General features: G+C 38.2%; 1 protein-coding gene across 5 annotated transcripts in view; it reads left to right on the top strand.

Moving 5' to 3' along the window:
• TNRC6B (trinucleotide repeat containing adaptor 6B) overlaps positions 1-16,313 on the top strand; it is a 123,869-nt gene that overhangs the window by 73,734 nt on the left and 33,822 nt on the right. For 4 of the 5 annotated variants that reach the window (XM_054386934.1, XM_054386936.1, XM_054386937.1 and 1 more), the window contains exons 5-7: positions 7,795-7,882; positions 10,062-10,083; positions 11,640-11,984. In XM_054386934.1, the coding sequence (XP_054242909.1) occupies positions 7,795-7,882; positions 10,062-10,083; positions 11,640-11,984 (455 nt within the window). Of the gene's footprint in view, positions 1-4,242; positions 4,449-7,794; positions 7,883-10,061; positions 10,084-11,639; positions 11,985-16,313 lie in introns of those variants that run through there. The other variant, XM_054386939.1, reaches the window with a different exon arrangement.

The following is a 16,313-nucleotide window of genomic DNA, read 5'->3' as shown; positions in this document are numbered from 1 at the left end:
CACAAGGAGAGGCTGAGAGAACTGTATTGTTCAGCCTTAAAAATAGAAGGCTAATAGGGTAATGTTAACTACTGTCTTCAGCTGTGTAATGAGAGTGTGTAGAGAGACAGAGTTATCCTGGAGAATGGTGCACAGTGATTGAAGAGGAGCAAACGCAAGCTGTAGAAAAGAAATTTTGATATTGGGAGAGGCAAATGCTACGTGTGTAGGGGAAACAAAAAAACCCAAAACAAACCATAATGGAATAAGCTCTCCACAGTGGTGGAGATACTCAGAATGTTACTAGGTCTTGAATATCCTGCTCAGTGATGACTCTGAGTGTGAGCTTAGACTAGACTCCAGGTAACTTCCAGAAGCCCTTTGAGAATTACTTGTGATTCTGATGGTGAGACCAGTAAGTGTATCAGGTACTTAGTGCAGAAAGTGTCAGCTGGTGGTGGAAGGAAAAAAAAAAAAAAACAATCCACCAAACCGAAAGGACTGTGTAAGGAAGTAGTTCTGTTAGCTTTCTGGTGGTTTTCAAATGGAAGAATTTTTTTTTTCTCCTGACATGCAAACCGTTTCAGAGTATAAAACTAGCAGAGTTTACATAACCTAATCTTTTAATACAAAGCAATACTGGCAAATACCTGTGTATACTGCACTTGCAGACTAATAAGCAATCCTTAAGTGACATCTGGCACTTTTCCCAGCTATCCCATGTTCATTTCAAGTCCTTTGTTGTATGGCGAAGTAGGACTCTTCATGTATTTCTGTAAGCACAGCAAGGGAGGCAAAATGTTCTTTTGTGGATGGTGTAGTAAAAAAAGCATATCACATGCAAAGTGAAGTTCAACAGCAACTCCCTCAGCATGGTCAACTGTCCAGAGCTTTGATATCCACACACCCACCCATCCCTCCCAGTAACTGTAGAAATGAAAAGTAACTTAATGAAAGACAGAAGTATTTTGCCAAGTGGTCTGTTTGCTGAAATGATGGCTGTGTGGAGAATGGGAGTTTGAAAGACTATGTATGACCAGGATAGGCCATTTGTAATGGAACAGAAATCTCAGCTGTACTTCTTAAGGATTGCCAGCTCTTCCTTTGTCAAAAATACTACTTCTTTCTTTCTTTCTAAGCCTTTAACAAGCCTTTCTAAGCCTTGTTGAGGTGTTACTGGTTTTTTTGAGCTGTTACCCGTTTACTGTTCCATATTGTGTTTTGTTCATTTATTTCTCTACAATATGGGGTTTTTTTTGTTTGGGGTTGGTTTTTGGTTTTGGGGTTGGTTTTTGTGATGGTTTTCAGAGCTACAAAGTTGTTTGTTGTTTTTTTTTTTGCAAGCAGATGTAGATAATGGAGTTCCATGCATGTGTGAATAGTTTTAGAGGAAAATGAGGTCATTTGATAATCACATGGAACCTTGAAGTCCTGAATAGAACTGTCTTGCTGGATGAATGTTCTGATATGATAAATGACTGGACAACATAATCACAGGCAGATTTCTGACAGTGCATTCTCAATTTCACAGTTGTCTGAATGTACTTTATCTGTATCTTTAGTACACGAGTGTACATGCTATGAAATAATTACTGCTCTGTATGAGCATTTGAAGATGAAAGTATGGGAGAAAACTCACTCAATGAAGTTCTAGAACTTCATCTGTGTTTCCTTAAAACTTTTGGTTTTATTAACTTTGGCTAACATTTGGGAACTTCAGATTGTACCTGTAGGTCATTATTTTCATGTGAGTGATAACAGTTGGAAAGGAGGATTCTATGAAAGAAGTGGAAGCAAGAAGTACAGAATATGAAAAACATTCCAGTTCTTTTTTTACACCATCCAAGTTGCTGAAGTGTTGAGAGTGTACCTCCTTATTTATGAACATCTGCAGTTGCATTGTAGCGTTTATGCTGTCCAGGTCTTTAAAGTAAATAGCCGTTTATGGTCAGAGTGGTTTTCTTTCTACTACATAAATCATTTTGTGTGTGCGTATGTGTGTGTATATTTATGTGTGTGTGTACATATATATGTGTAAGCCCACAAAGAATTACTCTTACTAACAAGTCTAATAGCAGTCTATAAGGAGTCCTTCTTTAGAAACGAGTACTTCTGGTGAATTCAGTATGCCAGTATTTTGAAGTTGGTTATATTCTACAGAAGCTTCAAATTACTGATGTTTTGCTGTGATAAAGGCATATCAGTTGTTCCAGATACACTATTTAAAGTAAGCAAACTTCTTGCTGTGACACTATTTTGGCTTCCAGCCAGAGAAGAAAAAAAAGCAGCTTACGCTAGGTCCTTGACAAGCGATAATCTTTTTTGCCTTTTGAAAACACTGCTTTACAGAGCATTTCTAAATTCACTCTTTTAAAAGTATTTTTATTTAATGCATGGCAAAGTGTCTATTTTACGTGTTTAAAATCCACAGCCTGCTGTTGGGGCCAGGTGTGACACTTCTATTACTGTTTCGTGTTACACTATGTACATAGATGTTACAAATATGAAAGTTTTAATTTCATGCTCTACTGAAGGGCCAAGTTCCAGTATCATCTTTTCATTTTCATTCAAAAAACGTGGGACAGTTGTCCTTTCACTAACTGGTTGATTTTTATTTACTTTTTTTTTAACTGCATATTTTATCCCATCAATATTGCTGTTCAGTGATGCTGTAAAAATAAGTCTTATTTCAAGCAAAGTAATTTCTTTTTTATCCTTGAAATTGTTGTTAGGGATATTCAGGGCTGCTATTCTGAAGGATCAGGGTTTTTCCTTCTTAATGTCAGAATTCACATGGCCTAAAACAATTTCAAACTCTGTTTTTGTCAGTTTATCCTAAAGACTGAACATTAATAATGGCTAACCAGCTTTTGTATGACTATGTCTAGTTGATGCATGCAGGCATTGATGAACAGGAGAGGTGGCTGTGATGTTGTGCATAATTTTTCTTTAAGTAAAATTAATGCTATTTTGAGTCTTTTGATCATAAGATCGTGACTCTTCTCATGGCTTAGTCTAGTGTAAGTAATTTTACCTTTAGGAATTTAGGGTCTGTCAGCCCTGGGATTTATCCCGTGATTTGTTAAGTCTTAGTTTTGTTTGATGTTCTGTTTAAATGTGCTGCAGTACACTTGCGTGTTTGGACACACCATGCTCTTCTTGTGCTGTTGAAATAATGGAGCATGTGTGTTAAGTGGGACATGTTGAATGAAAGAAGAACTATAAAGATTTCTATGCTCCAGTACCAATCAATGCATTTAATCTTGCTTCATTTTTAGTCTCTGGCATCCAACTTCCTGATACACTTTGAAAGCTTTCCTCCACCCTAAGCATTTGAAGCAATGGACTGCTAGTGTTTTTTGCTGCTGCAAGAAGGGCTTGCACCTCAAGGTGCACAGTCGTTCGGGAGTTTGTAGTAGGCCTTTTCTTAATTGCTTGGGGCCCTTGGTTGTAAGCAGTTTATGCTTTTTAACATGTTTATATACAAATATTCTTGAGGATTGTATCAATAAAGCCGCTGTTACAGTTAAGAGAATTGCCCAGATATGGGTGATGATGCTCTTGTGACCTATGCAGAGTATGGGATAAAGGACTAAAATACGGTCAAGAGGAAACATTCTCCTGGATATATTAGAGCAATGTAGGAGTCTATTTCAAAAGGAAATACACTCACTTTTACTAGTGGATCTTTCTGTTACACAATGCTGATCCTGCAAGTGTAGTTTCAGAATCCCCCTTATTCTGGAAGAAGGTACAAAGGATACTGAAGTTGGCTCAATTTGGAAGCAGATTTGTAAATCCTCCTGTGCTTACTACAACACAGAGAGCAGGATCCACTTATACAAGTTTTCTGTCACTGCTATGTTGTGTTTGTGGTATAGCTAAACCAAGTTAGCTGTGCTGAAAGTAAGTAAAGCATGGGGTCAAGAGGAGGGAAAATGACTCACAGGACTTCTATCTAGTCCACATCTTCATGTAAGAGGAACTTCCAAGTCCTCTTGCATTGTTGTCATACAGCACTGTGGAAGGAACAGGGAGTTAGTTGCACTAAAAGGCCTCTCCTGAGCTTCTAGGAGTTTTCATTTTGTACATTTTGCTTTTTCGTGTGTGTAATTTCAGTTTGGGGGTAATTCTGTGGGGTTGTCGAGTTTGTGTCGTCTAACACTGCGTGTCACTTTACCAATCAAAATGTGTTGCCAGCAGATATGTAGTATAATGCGTCATCTTGCCTCAAAGCTCAGTTTGTGATAGCAAGAACTTTGAACACAACTTCTGTCCTCTAACAGTGCCTCAGTCCCATACATTGTGAGAAGTCCTTTAAAAATGTGACTAGTTTTTCCTGGCTTTCTGGAAAAATGCATAATAGGATTTTGCAAGAAATCAGCCTTTTCGAAAACTGGTAAATGTGCTGCGGTAAACTTCTCCCCCTACTGGAATGGCAATCCATTTTAATAACTTGGACCTAGCAGGTATTTTCTGTTACTTACCTAGTGAACTAGCTGAAAAACCTTCTTTTCTCTGAAATTAGTGCTTTTGGCTTACCCAGAAGAGATTGTTATAAGAACTTAAATGCAGTATTGAGTGTACTTCGTCATAACTACTGAGTTGTGTTTGGGATGGTTTTCATGAAGAGAATGTTGGGTTACAACCTCTATTTTGTCCTCATTTGTAAGCTGTTAACATGTCTTACTTGAAAGACTCGAAGTCTGCTATGTGATTTTTAAATACTTTCTAATAATGTTGCTTCTAAGATTTTGTGGGAATTACTAAAGTACAACTAGGTCACATATTTGGACACATGCTTTCTTGAAGAAACTTGGAGTAGAAAGCTGGCTTCTGGTTCCTATTTAGCAGACTTCCTCTTCAGGATTGTGGTGTGTCCACGTTCCCGTTACGATGCTGGTAACAAAAACCGGAACCACACCCCATTGTATTACTCTGAATTCACTCATTTGGAGTTGGGATTTTCTCCCCTGTTGATGTTGTCAGTGTTGCTGGAGTGTGTGTGAGGGACCCCTCAGGTTCCTTGACCAGGCCAGGAAGAATTACCTTTTAGTCCAATGGGAGAGAGTTAATAGGCAGCATTGTCTTCTGAATGAATTGATAAGGTACTTGATGTCTTTGTATATGTTGAATTTATTGGAACACTTAACAGCAACAGACTCCATGTGTCCAACTGCAAAGGGAGAACAGTGATCATAAAACTTCAAATATTAGTTCACTACATTGAGGAGTGAAAGTGGGAAGACTGCCAATGTGATTTCCGAAATAGGGATAAGCTATTTTCCCCCAGTTCAGTGACTTTTCAATATGGTGATACCTTGTTAGCGTGTCTGTAGCATCAGTTGGAGAATATAACTTCACACTTGCTACATGTTTGAGGTTTCAGTTATCTGTTGTCAAGAACTTGGTTGTCACGTATGTTTGATGCACCCTGAGTGTTCTTCCACCTCAGTAGAACCTAGAAGTATATTCTTAGGTGAACTGAAGCCTAAATTACTGTTTTGATTATTGCTATGTTGTAGTTGTTTGTGATGTACCAAATGGAATATCAAATACACATCTCTACTAAAAAGAGCAGGAGAAGGGGAGGTCATGATGCAAAACAAATTGTGTACAACCTTAGTGCCATACATGTTTGTCTATAAGTCTGAAAACAAGGCAGCAGCTATAGCAATCTCCCTGTCCTGAACTTAGCACAAAGACAGATGATCATAACTAGTGTTTACTTTCAGATTATGAATTGTTGGCTTCTTTTATTATTGTTGCTACAGGTTGTTCTAAACCATAGCTTCAGCTTTGATTGTGAATATTTTTCTCGTTATGTTCCATTCCCTGCTCTTCTGCTCACAAAACAAAGGAAGGTGCTTTAAGCAGAAGGTTGTCAGTGTGCCAGACAGTTACTGGAAGTCATTTTGTATTTGATCCTATTCTTCTTCAGCACTCTTTTAAGATAGGTCATAAACTTCTTGCCTGCTGCAAGAAAGTTTTTTGGAAATACTGTATTGGTAATTGGCTCTGCAGCCCAAAAGGCTTACATAGTTTGACAGTACAAAAGTGGTAAACAATTTGAGGTTATAGTAACTTTGAAAGATGAGGGTGTCACTGGAGAATTTTTCATGTTGCTTACAGTATATGGCTCAAAGAAAATGGGATTTTTTTTTTTTCTCAATGACAGTACAATGATGTCCCCAGTGCTTCAGCTCTTGTGCTGTTACTAACACTGAAAAACCTGCAGGGTTTTTTCCTTGCCAGAGTTTGGACTGGGAAGTGCTTTCATGCTTTATAGAAAACAGAAGAGAGCAAGAACTGACGTAGCTAAGCAATACCAGACAAGAGTGCATAAAATGCAAAATGGTGTTCCATATGATGTGGAATGCTTGCCTCAAACTTGGTTAAATACAAACTGAACTTTGTTTTGTGTGAATTGCATTTAGGAGTAACTTCAGGACCTTAGTATGGACTCATCTTGCCTTTATCCATTTTCTCCATCCATGAAGAAGGAGAGCCTAACTTTAAGAAACCAGCAAGACTTTTTATTACTGTCCTTAGAACTTTTTAAGAAAGTTTCTTGAAATATTCAATCAGGAAGCTGTTAACACGTAACATTTCAAAATAGTTCTGTAGGAATTGATTGAAAATGCAGAAGAAGAAGATATTACCTATAGAATATAAATGTTGCATTGGAAAGGAAAGTCTGAACTATATGACAAAACCAACTCAAAGCTTAACCTTTTTTTAACTGTGGTCAAAAAAGAGCTTTGATTTATGTGTAAATATAAGAAATAGATCAGTACTATTATAAACTCCCAATTTTGTCTTATAAAACTTTGAAATCTTATTCTGAAAAATCATGGGCTGTACTTACTTTCTTCCATTTGTAAAGTACACAGCTCTGGCCTCTGATCCTGCCCCTTATTTGTCAGATCATCTATGTTCATCGAGACAATTGTTTACGCCTTAATCTTTCCCTGTAAAAAGGAACTTTTCCATGTGAGCTGAAAACTTGGTCTTAAATTTACTTCTAAGGAGGTGAACTGGTTAACAAAAATGTGATTCACCATAGTAACAGCTCAGCCAATAGCGTATATGCAGTGAATTAACCATTTTCTGGTACTCTCATATTTGATACAAAACATAGCAACAAGATGATGGCTTGACAACAATAGCAGCTGCACATATTTTTCTTCCTTTTCTGAAAGAATGTTCTTGTGGGAAAATAGATTCCCTATAAAGTAATTTATATTACAAGTTTCATCAAAAAAAATCTGGGGGTGGGCACAATAGGCTAGAAATTAAATTAGTGATTTGTATAATAAATGATGGGTTTGTCTCGTACAAGTGACACAGCTACAGGCAATAGAATAATCTCTTCCCCTTGTGAAGATAAATGTCGTATCAGACCAAACCATCTTATATTAAATTACAACTTCCCTTCTTTTATCATATGAAAAGATTCATGAGACTGCTCATTAAATAATAGCACAACCCAATTAAAAGGGTACTTTGGCCAAAATGTCTTGACGACCGTTTCTAATACCAGGCATGTAGTTAATTTATATGGGGCACTGCCGTAAGAGGCCTGATCTGAATAAAGGAATTTTCCTTTATGCAGCAAGTGGTGTGATTGTGGCCACACTGAGCTAGAAAGTGCTTTTCTTATCTCAGTTAGACTGAAACCATCCAGCGACAATGAAGTATGATGATAAGAGGAATCTAGTATCTTGACTTCCTTTCTTGAGGGGAAGAGGGATAGAGCATGTGTGGCTCTTGTATAACTTGATTGTGCTCATGCCATTTTTCTTGTTTTGGCAGAGAGAAGGAGCAAGAAAGGGAAGAACAGTTAATGGAAGACAAGAAAAGGAAGAAAGAGGATAAGAAAAAGAAGGAATCTGCTCAGAAGGTAGGTTTTGATACTTGAATTCTTGTATACAGCTGAAATACAAATGGGGGGTAAGACGTTAAATTGTACATGTGAGCTTGATTGTTTAGAGCGATGCTTCATTACACTGTGTTTTTTGCATCGTTTTGCTGGAACTTAAGTATTTCACTTAGACATTTCTTCTCCTTAGTGTCATGTGAAGTGAAAAAAGCTTTGTGATATGAAGTACAGAATATGGGCTGGTTTTGATATGAAGTACAGAATATGGGCTGTCTTGATCTGTGCAGCTCCCGCTGTTTTGAGGCGTCTGGGGAGAGATATGCTGCCAGGCTCTTGCAATTTCTGCAGTAAAATTGACCGTTTTCTAGAGCAAGAAGATACTTCTTTTTTTCAAAGTCCTTGATGAAGTTTTTATGAAATATGTACTACTGATGATTCTCTTTTTTGCTAAGTATCAACAGAGGTTATCCAAGAAAACTCACAGATGGAATTCATGTGGTTGGTGTCCCAAGGGCTGTTTGCTAGCTTGTCAGGATGAACTTGACTCTGCCTTCCCATTCACTGTAGCTGCTCCTGCCCTGCTTATAGGTTGCCCCTTTAAATCTTAGACACTGTCACATGTCCTCAGATTTTGTATTCTAGAGAAAATCAAAACATGCAAAAAAACCCCAAAACAAAAGCAATACAGAACCAGATCATTTTGACTAGGAGAGCAATGCAGTACAGGCAGAGGTAGTTTCTCTTTTTTAACTAATGCAAACTGATTGTCATGTGGAATTCTTTAAAGATTTGTTACAGTGAGATTCTGCCAAGTGGACAGGTTACTCCTTTACTGAATGTGTTTGTTTACTGATGACCACAGTAAACCTATTAGCATTACCAAATTTGATTTGTCAATAATTCTTTTTTACTTTCTTCGTCTTCTTTTAGTAGTGGAATATCAGTCACTTGAGTGCTTAACATAATTTTAAACTGTTTTATAGAAGATGTAATTTGCACACCAGGTTTTTCCTAAGTGAAAGTTGAGGTCCAGTTTGGTACAGAGACAGTTTTGGTACAGGTGCATTTTTAGTGTGTTGGAGACTTTCAGATGACATCATTCTGTGAAGTTACGATGCTTGAGATTCATATCATAGCAAATGTTCCACTTTGCCCATCGTGGTGTTCATCTTTGCAAGCTAAATGATGCCAGAGCAGTTTAGTGCAGTTTGTCTTTTTATTTTTTACCACACAAAGGAGTTCTGGCTTGGTTGGTTGAAACAAAGTGCTTTTTACTTGTTTCATTATTCTTTATTGTCATTGTGTGCTTTCCAGAATTATGTACTAGTTCAGCAATTTCTTTTAAGAACAGGTGTGACAGAACCTCTCACATTGTGATCTTTAGAGTTTTTCCATTATTGTGTAATGAAACTCATGATCGACAGGTTCAAAACCATGCTACAATACACATGATTGCAGAGAATATACCAGCAGCATGTTTGTCTCTACTGTAACTTGAAGTCTGCTACGCTGAAAGAATGTACAAGTACAGCAAAACCACATATTTTGAGTATGTTGGCCAGCATGATGGCTCACTTCAGCAATCAACTTCTTACTGTGTTCATGAGATTTTTGAAGTCTGCTGCTTTATTGGTATTGCTGGTACTTCTCGTAAATGTGGCAATGAATCCAGTAAAGTTTAGGATTTCTTTTACTTGGAAGAAATGTCATGGAATGGTGAAATGGGAAGATGGCAGAAACACAGACTGCTACTTTCACCCGTGGCTACTCCTGTGGGAATGCCATTGCTGTAAGGCCTGCTGCAAGGATACTCTCACAGAAGGAAGGTTTTGTTACATTTCACCTGGAATGCTTCATCTCCAAAATCTGAAAGAACAGTAGTGCTGTAGTTCATGTTCATTTGTGCTTTGGAAGCCCATGTTAGGGGTGTGGAGGGGGTGAATACTGAAATCACTATGAGTGAAAGTAATTAGTGTTTCTGCCAGTAAATTTTGCTTTGTAGGAGCTGTATTATTTTTGAAAACTTGACAGTAAGAATGCTGTTTAGACTTGTTTAGACTTCTAGTTCATCAGCTGAATGTTTTCATTCAACAACAAATACTGTACTTGTACTCATAAAGTCGTAATTTAGTGCAGCCTGCACTATGCTATGTTTTGAGGTTCTTAAAACTGTATTTATGTTCTTGCTCTTGATTTGCAGGTCACAGATCAAAAAACCAAAGGTAAGAATCTTTTGATCCTAAAGAGTATTTTTACTGACTTGAGTCAAAACTTGGATCTTGATCAAAATTGTTGGAAGGGGAGTTAAGAGTCAAGATGAAATATGTGTATTCAGAAGAAATAGAAGTTGAGGTGATTAAAATGGAGAGCCTAAAACGTGAAGTGAGGATGAGGATTATACATAAAATAGCCTAACTGAAACATTAGTTTTTCAGTTTCTAAAAGGCATTAAACAGATAGCCAAAACCCGAGTTCACCTATATAAATGTAATGGAAGACAAGTATTGCTTATAGTGAGGTACCAAAAAATGAGTGAAAATTATTTGGGATTGTAAACGAGAAATTTAGACACCTGAATGCGCAGCAGATGAGGCAGGACTGATGAGTGAGCATCTTGAAAGTTAAGCTTTTTTAGGTTGTCTAAAAATATATTTAATCTTGATTTGTGTGTCAGTTTTCGTAAAAAAAGGGAGAAAATTGCTCTAATGGACAGAAGATAGCTAAGATAGTAACATAACACCATTTGGGGGGGTTGGGGCAATGAGAATTAAATAAAGAAATCAGAAAACCCTACTGAAATAAAATATGGAGGATAATGCAGCCATGTTGCCAAAGAGAGGTTCACTTGTTTTGGTCTTACATGTCTAAGAGGAAAAATTCAACCAATACATTTGGTTGCTGAGGATGGTTTTCTGCACTGGTTTCTTTCTTGCACTAATTCAAACATTAATCCTTAACAAAGGCTAGACCAGATGTATTAAATGTTCCTTGCCTTTGGAGTCTGATCTAGCAATTACACCTTATGAGTGCCTGGATGGGAATTTCTTTTGCTTTAAGAAAAGTACAAGGAGAATGTCAATGAGGGGTCACAAATGTAGAGTCTGTTAAATTTTGTGATAGTGCTAGTTCCTTCAGGATTTGTTGGTTTGCAATGGATAGTAGTCCTCAGAAGCAGCGTGTCCCTGCTTATAAGGGCACCTGGTGACCAGCTGGGAAACTTTAGGTGAACCCAAGTACAAATGCAGCCTTTTGGATGAGAGTCAACTATAATTTTTTTTCAGGGCAGCACAGACTAGTGAGATTTGTTAACTCTGACTTCAAGAGGAGTGTTGGGTGAGGGAGTATCCCTCTTTGATTTGGCAGTGAATGTGTAGCCTGGTAAACAGATGAAAACGTGGGATCTGATTTAAGATCTCCCATAAGGGTGATGCATAACAATCCAAAAACCAGTTAAAGATCAGGGAAATGGGCAGGCGAAGGAACCAGTTATATTTGACTGCTCAGATTTTAAGATGACTCATTGCCCAGGGTGTATTCTTCGCTAACTTAGTTTCCAAGAAATGTGGTGCTTAGAGCAAAATACTTGTTAAGGGCCAAGTTTCATCCTGGGGTACAAAGTTGCACATGGAAGCAAGAGGCTTGCCTGCTACTGCTTGTTGCTGCCATTGCACAGTGTTTCAGAGAAGACTGAAATTACAAAAGGAAAGAGCCTCTGAGTTCTTGTAGTGAACACAGATTTAAGTGGAAAAAATTGAGTTTCATTCTTTCTGTTTTTCAGTGCCCGAAGTGACGAAACCAAGTTTAAGCCAACCAGTGGCTGCCAGCCCAATTGGCAACTCTCCATCGCCACCAGTCAATGGTGGCAACAATGCCAAAAGGGTGGCAGTGCCGAACGGACAACCGCCAAGCGCCGCCCGCTACATGCCTCGGGAGGTGCCGCCGCGATTCCGTTGCCAGCAGGATCACAAAGTGTTACTGAAACGTGGGCAGCCCCCTCCGCCATCCTGTATGCTCCTTGGGGGTGGAGCAGGGCCTCCTCCCCCAACAGCACCAGGAGCAAACCCAAACAACGCACAACCAGTGACAGGAGCACTGCTGCAGAGCGACAGCGGGACTGCAACAGGCAAGTTAAGCGTGTTAAATGAACGTGTGTGTGTGCGTGGCAGGGGAAGGGATCACAAACTGTACATAAGCATCTCGTTATATAATACAACTCCTCAGATTGCTTTGGATAGCTTGCTTCAATTTTGGTGTAGAGACCTGCTTTAGCAGCATTTCATGCAATTTTTTGTACTAGATGGAACAAGAAAGTTGATGAAAAAAAAAAGCAAGCCTTGGGTAATTTGAGTCTTATGCTGTGATACTCTTAAGACTGCGGCAAGGTAATGGATGGATAAACAGCATTTTATGCTTGTTAGTGAGAAGTTCTTATTAGTCCTATAGGTTTGTTTGATGTGAATCTCCAATCTTGACACTTTTCTATATGATCTTGTAAACCACGTGTAGATAACAAGCCTGCAAATGGCAAGTATGCATCACTTCTCATCTGGATGAAATAACTTAAGATGTTACATGATGGTCGTTTTGCTTTTGACTTTCTTAATAGTAATCTTTTCTGCCTTAGATAAGCGTTTAATGAAAGTAGCGACTGCCCTGTTGTTACTTTTCTCTTCACTTTGAATTCCAGAAGATAATTTGATTTTATGATTGTTTGTGAGCATGGAGAAAATATGACTGGCTCGGAATTTTGTAGAATCCTGGGGGGATTTCAGTAACTGTAATATTTCCTTTTTAAGTTATGATAGTAGAACAAATAAAATTCTGTTCAACTCATCTGCATTCTAAAGAAAAACTTAGGTGATCTAAGAAGTCAAGGACAGCATCAGTTCTAGCCATAACAGTATTCTAAAAAGAAGTAATAAATGCTTCAAAGTCAAAAGAGGAAAAGAACGATACCAATATGTCTGTTTGAAAATCATATTGGATTAATGGTAGGGTTTTTTTACCGCAGTCTTGGAGAATGTAGACTTTTTGTAGTTCCCTGTGGTTCAGAAATAAAAATAGAGGTGCCTTGGAACTCCATATTCAAGCAAGCTAGATGGGATGGCTGTCTTCATTAAACAAGATTCTAGGAGAATGAATAATTCCATTTGTTTTGTGGTTGCAGTATTTGAATTTCTTTGTAGCAAATCCCTGTTTGACAGATTGTTTTCCTGTCTTTGATGTTTCCTATTTAATAAGGAGGTGAAGTGAATTTTGATCTAGCTGACAAAGTTTTAGCTAATCAGCTTAAAAACAGATCTCTTGGAGATGGATGATCTTGATATAACATGTGAAAGATAAAAGGGGGAGGGGAACCCCACCCAAAAAATCTTTGAACTATATTTCAAATCCTAGCATTATGTTAGTGTTAGTATGCCTTCACAGTGATTGTAGTAGACTGACAAAGGAGACTTTATGGCAGTGAAGCATTCTAAGACTTCTCCAAGTTCCCCCATGAACAGCATTTTTTTTTGCTGTTGGATGTACTGTAATATGAGGACCATTCAGAAGTGTTTTAGCAGCTCCATAACCTCTACTTGTCACCTTATTTTTCTGAGACTAGAATTTGATTTTACACGTTTTCATATCTTAACACTTAGTTTAATGGTACCGTAACAACTAAGATGTAACGTGGCTGTAATTTATTGATTGTGGCAACTTTTTATGCCAATGGTTAGTTGCATTATCCTGATGTAAGTTAGGATTGTTGCCAACAAAGGTAGGAGTCCTTCAGACCCTGCCTCACCTCATCCAAATTTCTTCACCATAGCACAGATTTAACTAGGCTGGGAAGATGACTTGGATTAAAATTAACTCAAAGTGATTTTAAATGCTAATTTATAGAATCATAGAAGGTTTGGGTTGGAATGGACCTCCAAAGGTCATCTACTTCAATCCTCCTGCAATGAGCAGAGATATCCTCCCCTGGATCAGGTTCCCTAGAGTCCTCTTAAGCTTGACTTTGGGTATCTCCAGAGATGGGGCCTCAGCTACCTGATCAACCTGTTCCAGTGTTCCACCACCCTCATGGTAAAGAACTTGTTCCTAACATCCAATCTAAATCTACTCTTTTCTAATTTCAAACTATTGCCCTTCATCCTATCACTACAGGCCTTTGTAAGGAGTCTCTCCCCATCCTTCTTGTAGGCCCTCTTCAGGTACTGGAATGCTGCTATTTGGTCTCCCCAGAACCTTCTCCAGGCTACACCAACCTCAGCTCCCTCAGCCTGACCTCATAGCAGAGGTGTTCCAGCCCCCTAATGGTTTTCATGGCCGTTCTCTGGACCCACTCCAGCAGGTCTAGGTGATTGAGCAGTTCGGCTCATCTGAATGTCAGTGGGAACAAATGTGCAAGCATGTGAGAGTAGATGTGCTAGAGGAATGGGAATGAGTGGCTGGACAAGGGAAAGGCTGGGGCTGTCACTTAGGGTGGTCTATCAAAGTGCTTATGGAAGTATGGCACTGCGATCTCTCTTGCATCTGAGGCTGGATTTCAGGTTGGGCCTGATTCTGTCAGGCACTTATCCACTAATTTATCCTGTGTGAAAACAAAACCAGGTTCCCAAGAAGGAGAACAAAACAGCTTATCTACTCTTTCACATTGTTACATTCACCAGATAATTATAGGTGGTGTTGTTGAGGCTTTAATACAAAAAGTGAATACACAGTGCTTTGCATGAATCTTTTTTTACTGGAATTTAAATGCTTCTGTAAGATGGCACAACTCTAGTTCCCTTAAAAGATGACACCCAATTCACTGTTGTCTTGTAGCAGTATGGGGAGTTGGGTTGGATTGGTATTCTTTCAATACCAATGATATTCAGGATGTGTAGGTTGACTTTGGAAAACAAAGCTTAAATTTTTATTGGTGAAAGTTAGTAGTTACAATACCTTCTAGGAATCACCACCTTCTCTCACAACGAAACTGCATTCTTCACTTCAGACTTCATTTTAGTACTTTCACCTATGTCATCCTTATCTTTTGGAAAGTAAGCTGAAGATACTTTTCATCCTTAAAAGTAGTTGTTTGTTAACAATTTTTTTCATTTTAGTCATAGCAAAAACTTATCTTCAACATGTTTGTTACTCAGGAAAATTCTGTTTAAGAACTAAGAGTCCTTACTCCATTATCTTAAGACAGAACTGTAAATTGTCAAAATTTTGTTGCCACTGCCAAATACAGCAAAAGGAGGCTGATTTTATAAAACAGTCTATTACATTGTGTCCTCATACTGATAGGAAACATCCCAATCTTAATACTTTCAGAATGTCTTCAGAAATTAAATGTGAAGTGCTCCATTGAAAACACCCATGTGAAGATCTTTCTAAGTGCATAGCTGCCTATGTGTCATTTATTTGCTGAATCATTGCTTAGTTTAAAAGAGAGCAACCTTGCAGTCTTTTGAACTTGTCTTTGGCTGTCCTCTTTAATCTATTCCTGAGATCTGTCTAATCAGAAGGTTTTTTTAATTGGGGAAAGAAAAAAAAAGTTAGTGTACTAAAAAGATAGCCAGATATAAATATCAGTAGTGTCACACTTCCTTGCTATTGTTAAGTTTGCACTTGAGGTTAAGGCAACAGAAGGAACAGAATGTGCGTGGGAACTGCTTGGTCTTTTGAATCTTGGTGGCTAGGATTTAATGGATGAAGACAAACTTGCTCATCAGTATTCAAAGCTTACAAAAGAATTTTAACCTTGCTATGAAGACTGGATCTTTAGTGGTAGGCTCAATGAATGGAGATGTGGAAGACATTCAGTAGATGGTCACAGGTTAAGCTGATGAACTGAAAGCCTGGGACAGGTGCTGAAAGTTGCATATTTTCTGCTAAAAGTATTAGCAACCAGAAATTGTGGTCTTCACTTTTGAATATATAACATAGGAATTTGGTGGGAGTGAAATCCACTTTTTAAAGGTCGTTTTGCCTTATTTGCATGGAAGCTGTCATATGAGCCAGTATTACTAGTAACAGTATATATTTGGGTATGAATACTGATGCAAATGTTACTATGGACTTTATGCTCTGCAGAATCAGTTAAATTGGGTGACAGAAGACTAGTATTTTAGGGTTCAGTGAGTATGTTTAGTCTTCATCATGGTAAAAATTGTGGTGAGGGCAATTTAGGGTCCCTTAGTATTAAAAATAAATGGAAAGATGAGTAGAACTGTATATAGAGAACAGCACTGAAGTACTAATGAACTTAAATTATTTAGAGGTAGTTACATGAATGGCAAGGGAATCTCGGCTGACATTTTTAAACCAATGGTGGTAACATGTCTGCATATATGAGCACATCATGTTGCCAGCCCCTAGCATAGGCTTCATCCACTGTGGCACTGTTAATTTGCTTTAAAACTATATCCAAATAGCTTGTCCATATGACTCCATACCATGTAGAACACAACGATAG

Source organism: Indicator indicator, chromosome 14 (genome assembly GCF_027791375.1).
Source record: "Indicator indicator isolate 239-I01 chromosome 14, UM_Iind_1.1, whole genome shotgun sequence".
Classification (NCBI taxonomy): Eukaryota; Metazoa; Chordata; class Aves; order Piciformes; family Indicatoridae; genus Indicator; species Indicator indicator.
Note: the sequence above shows the minus strand (reverse complement) of the source record. Positions and strands in the feature narration are given on the sequence as shown.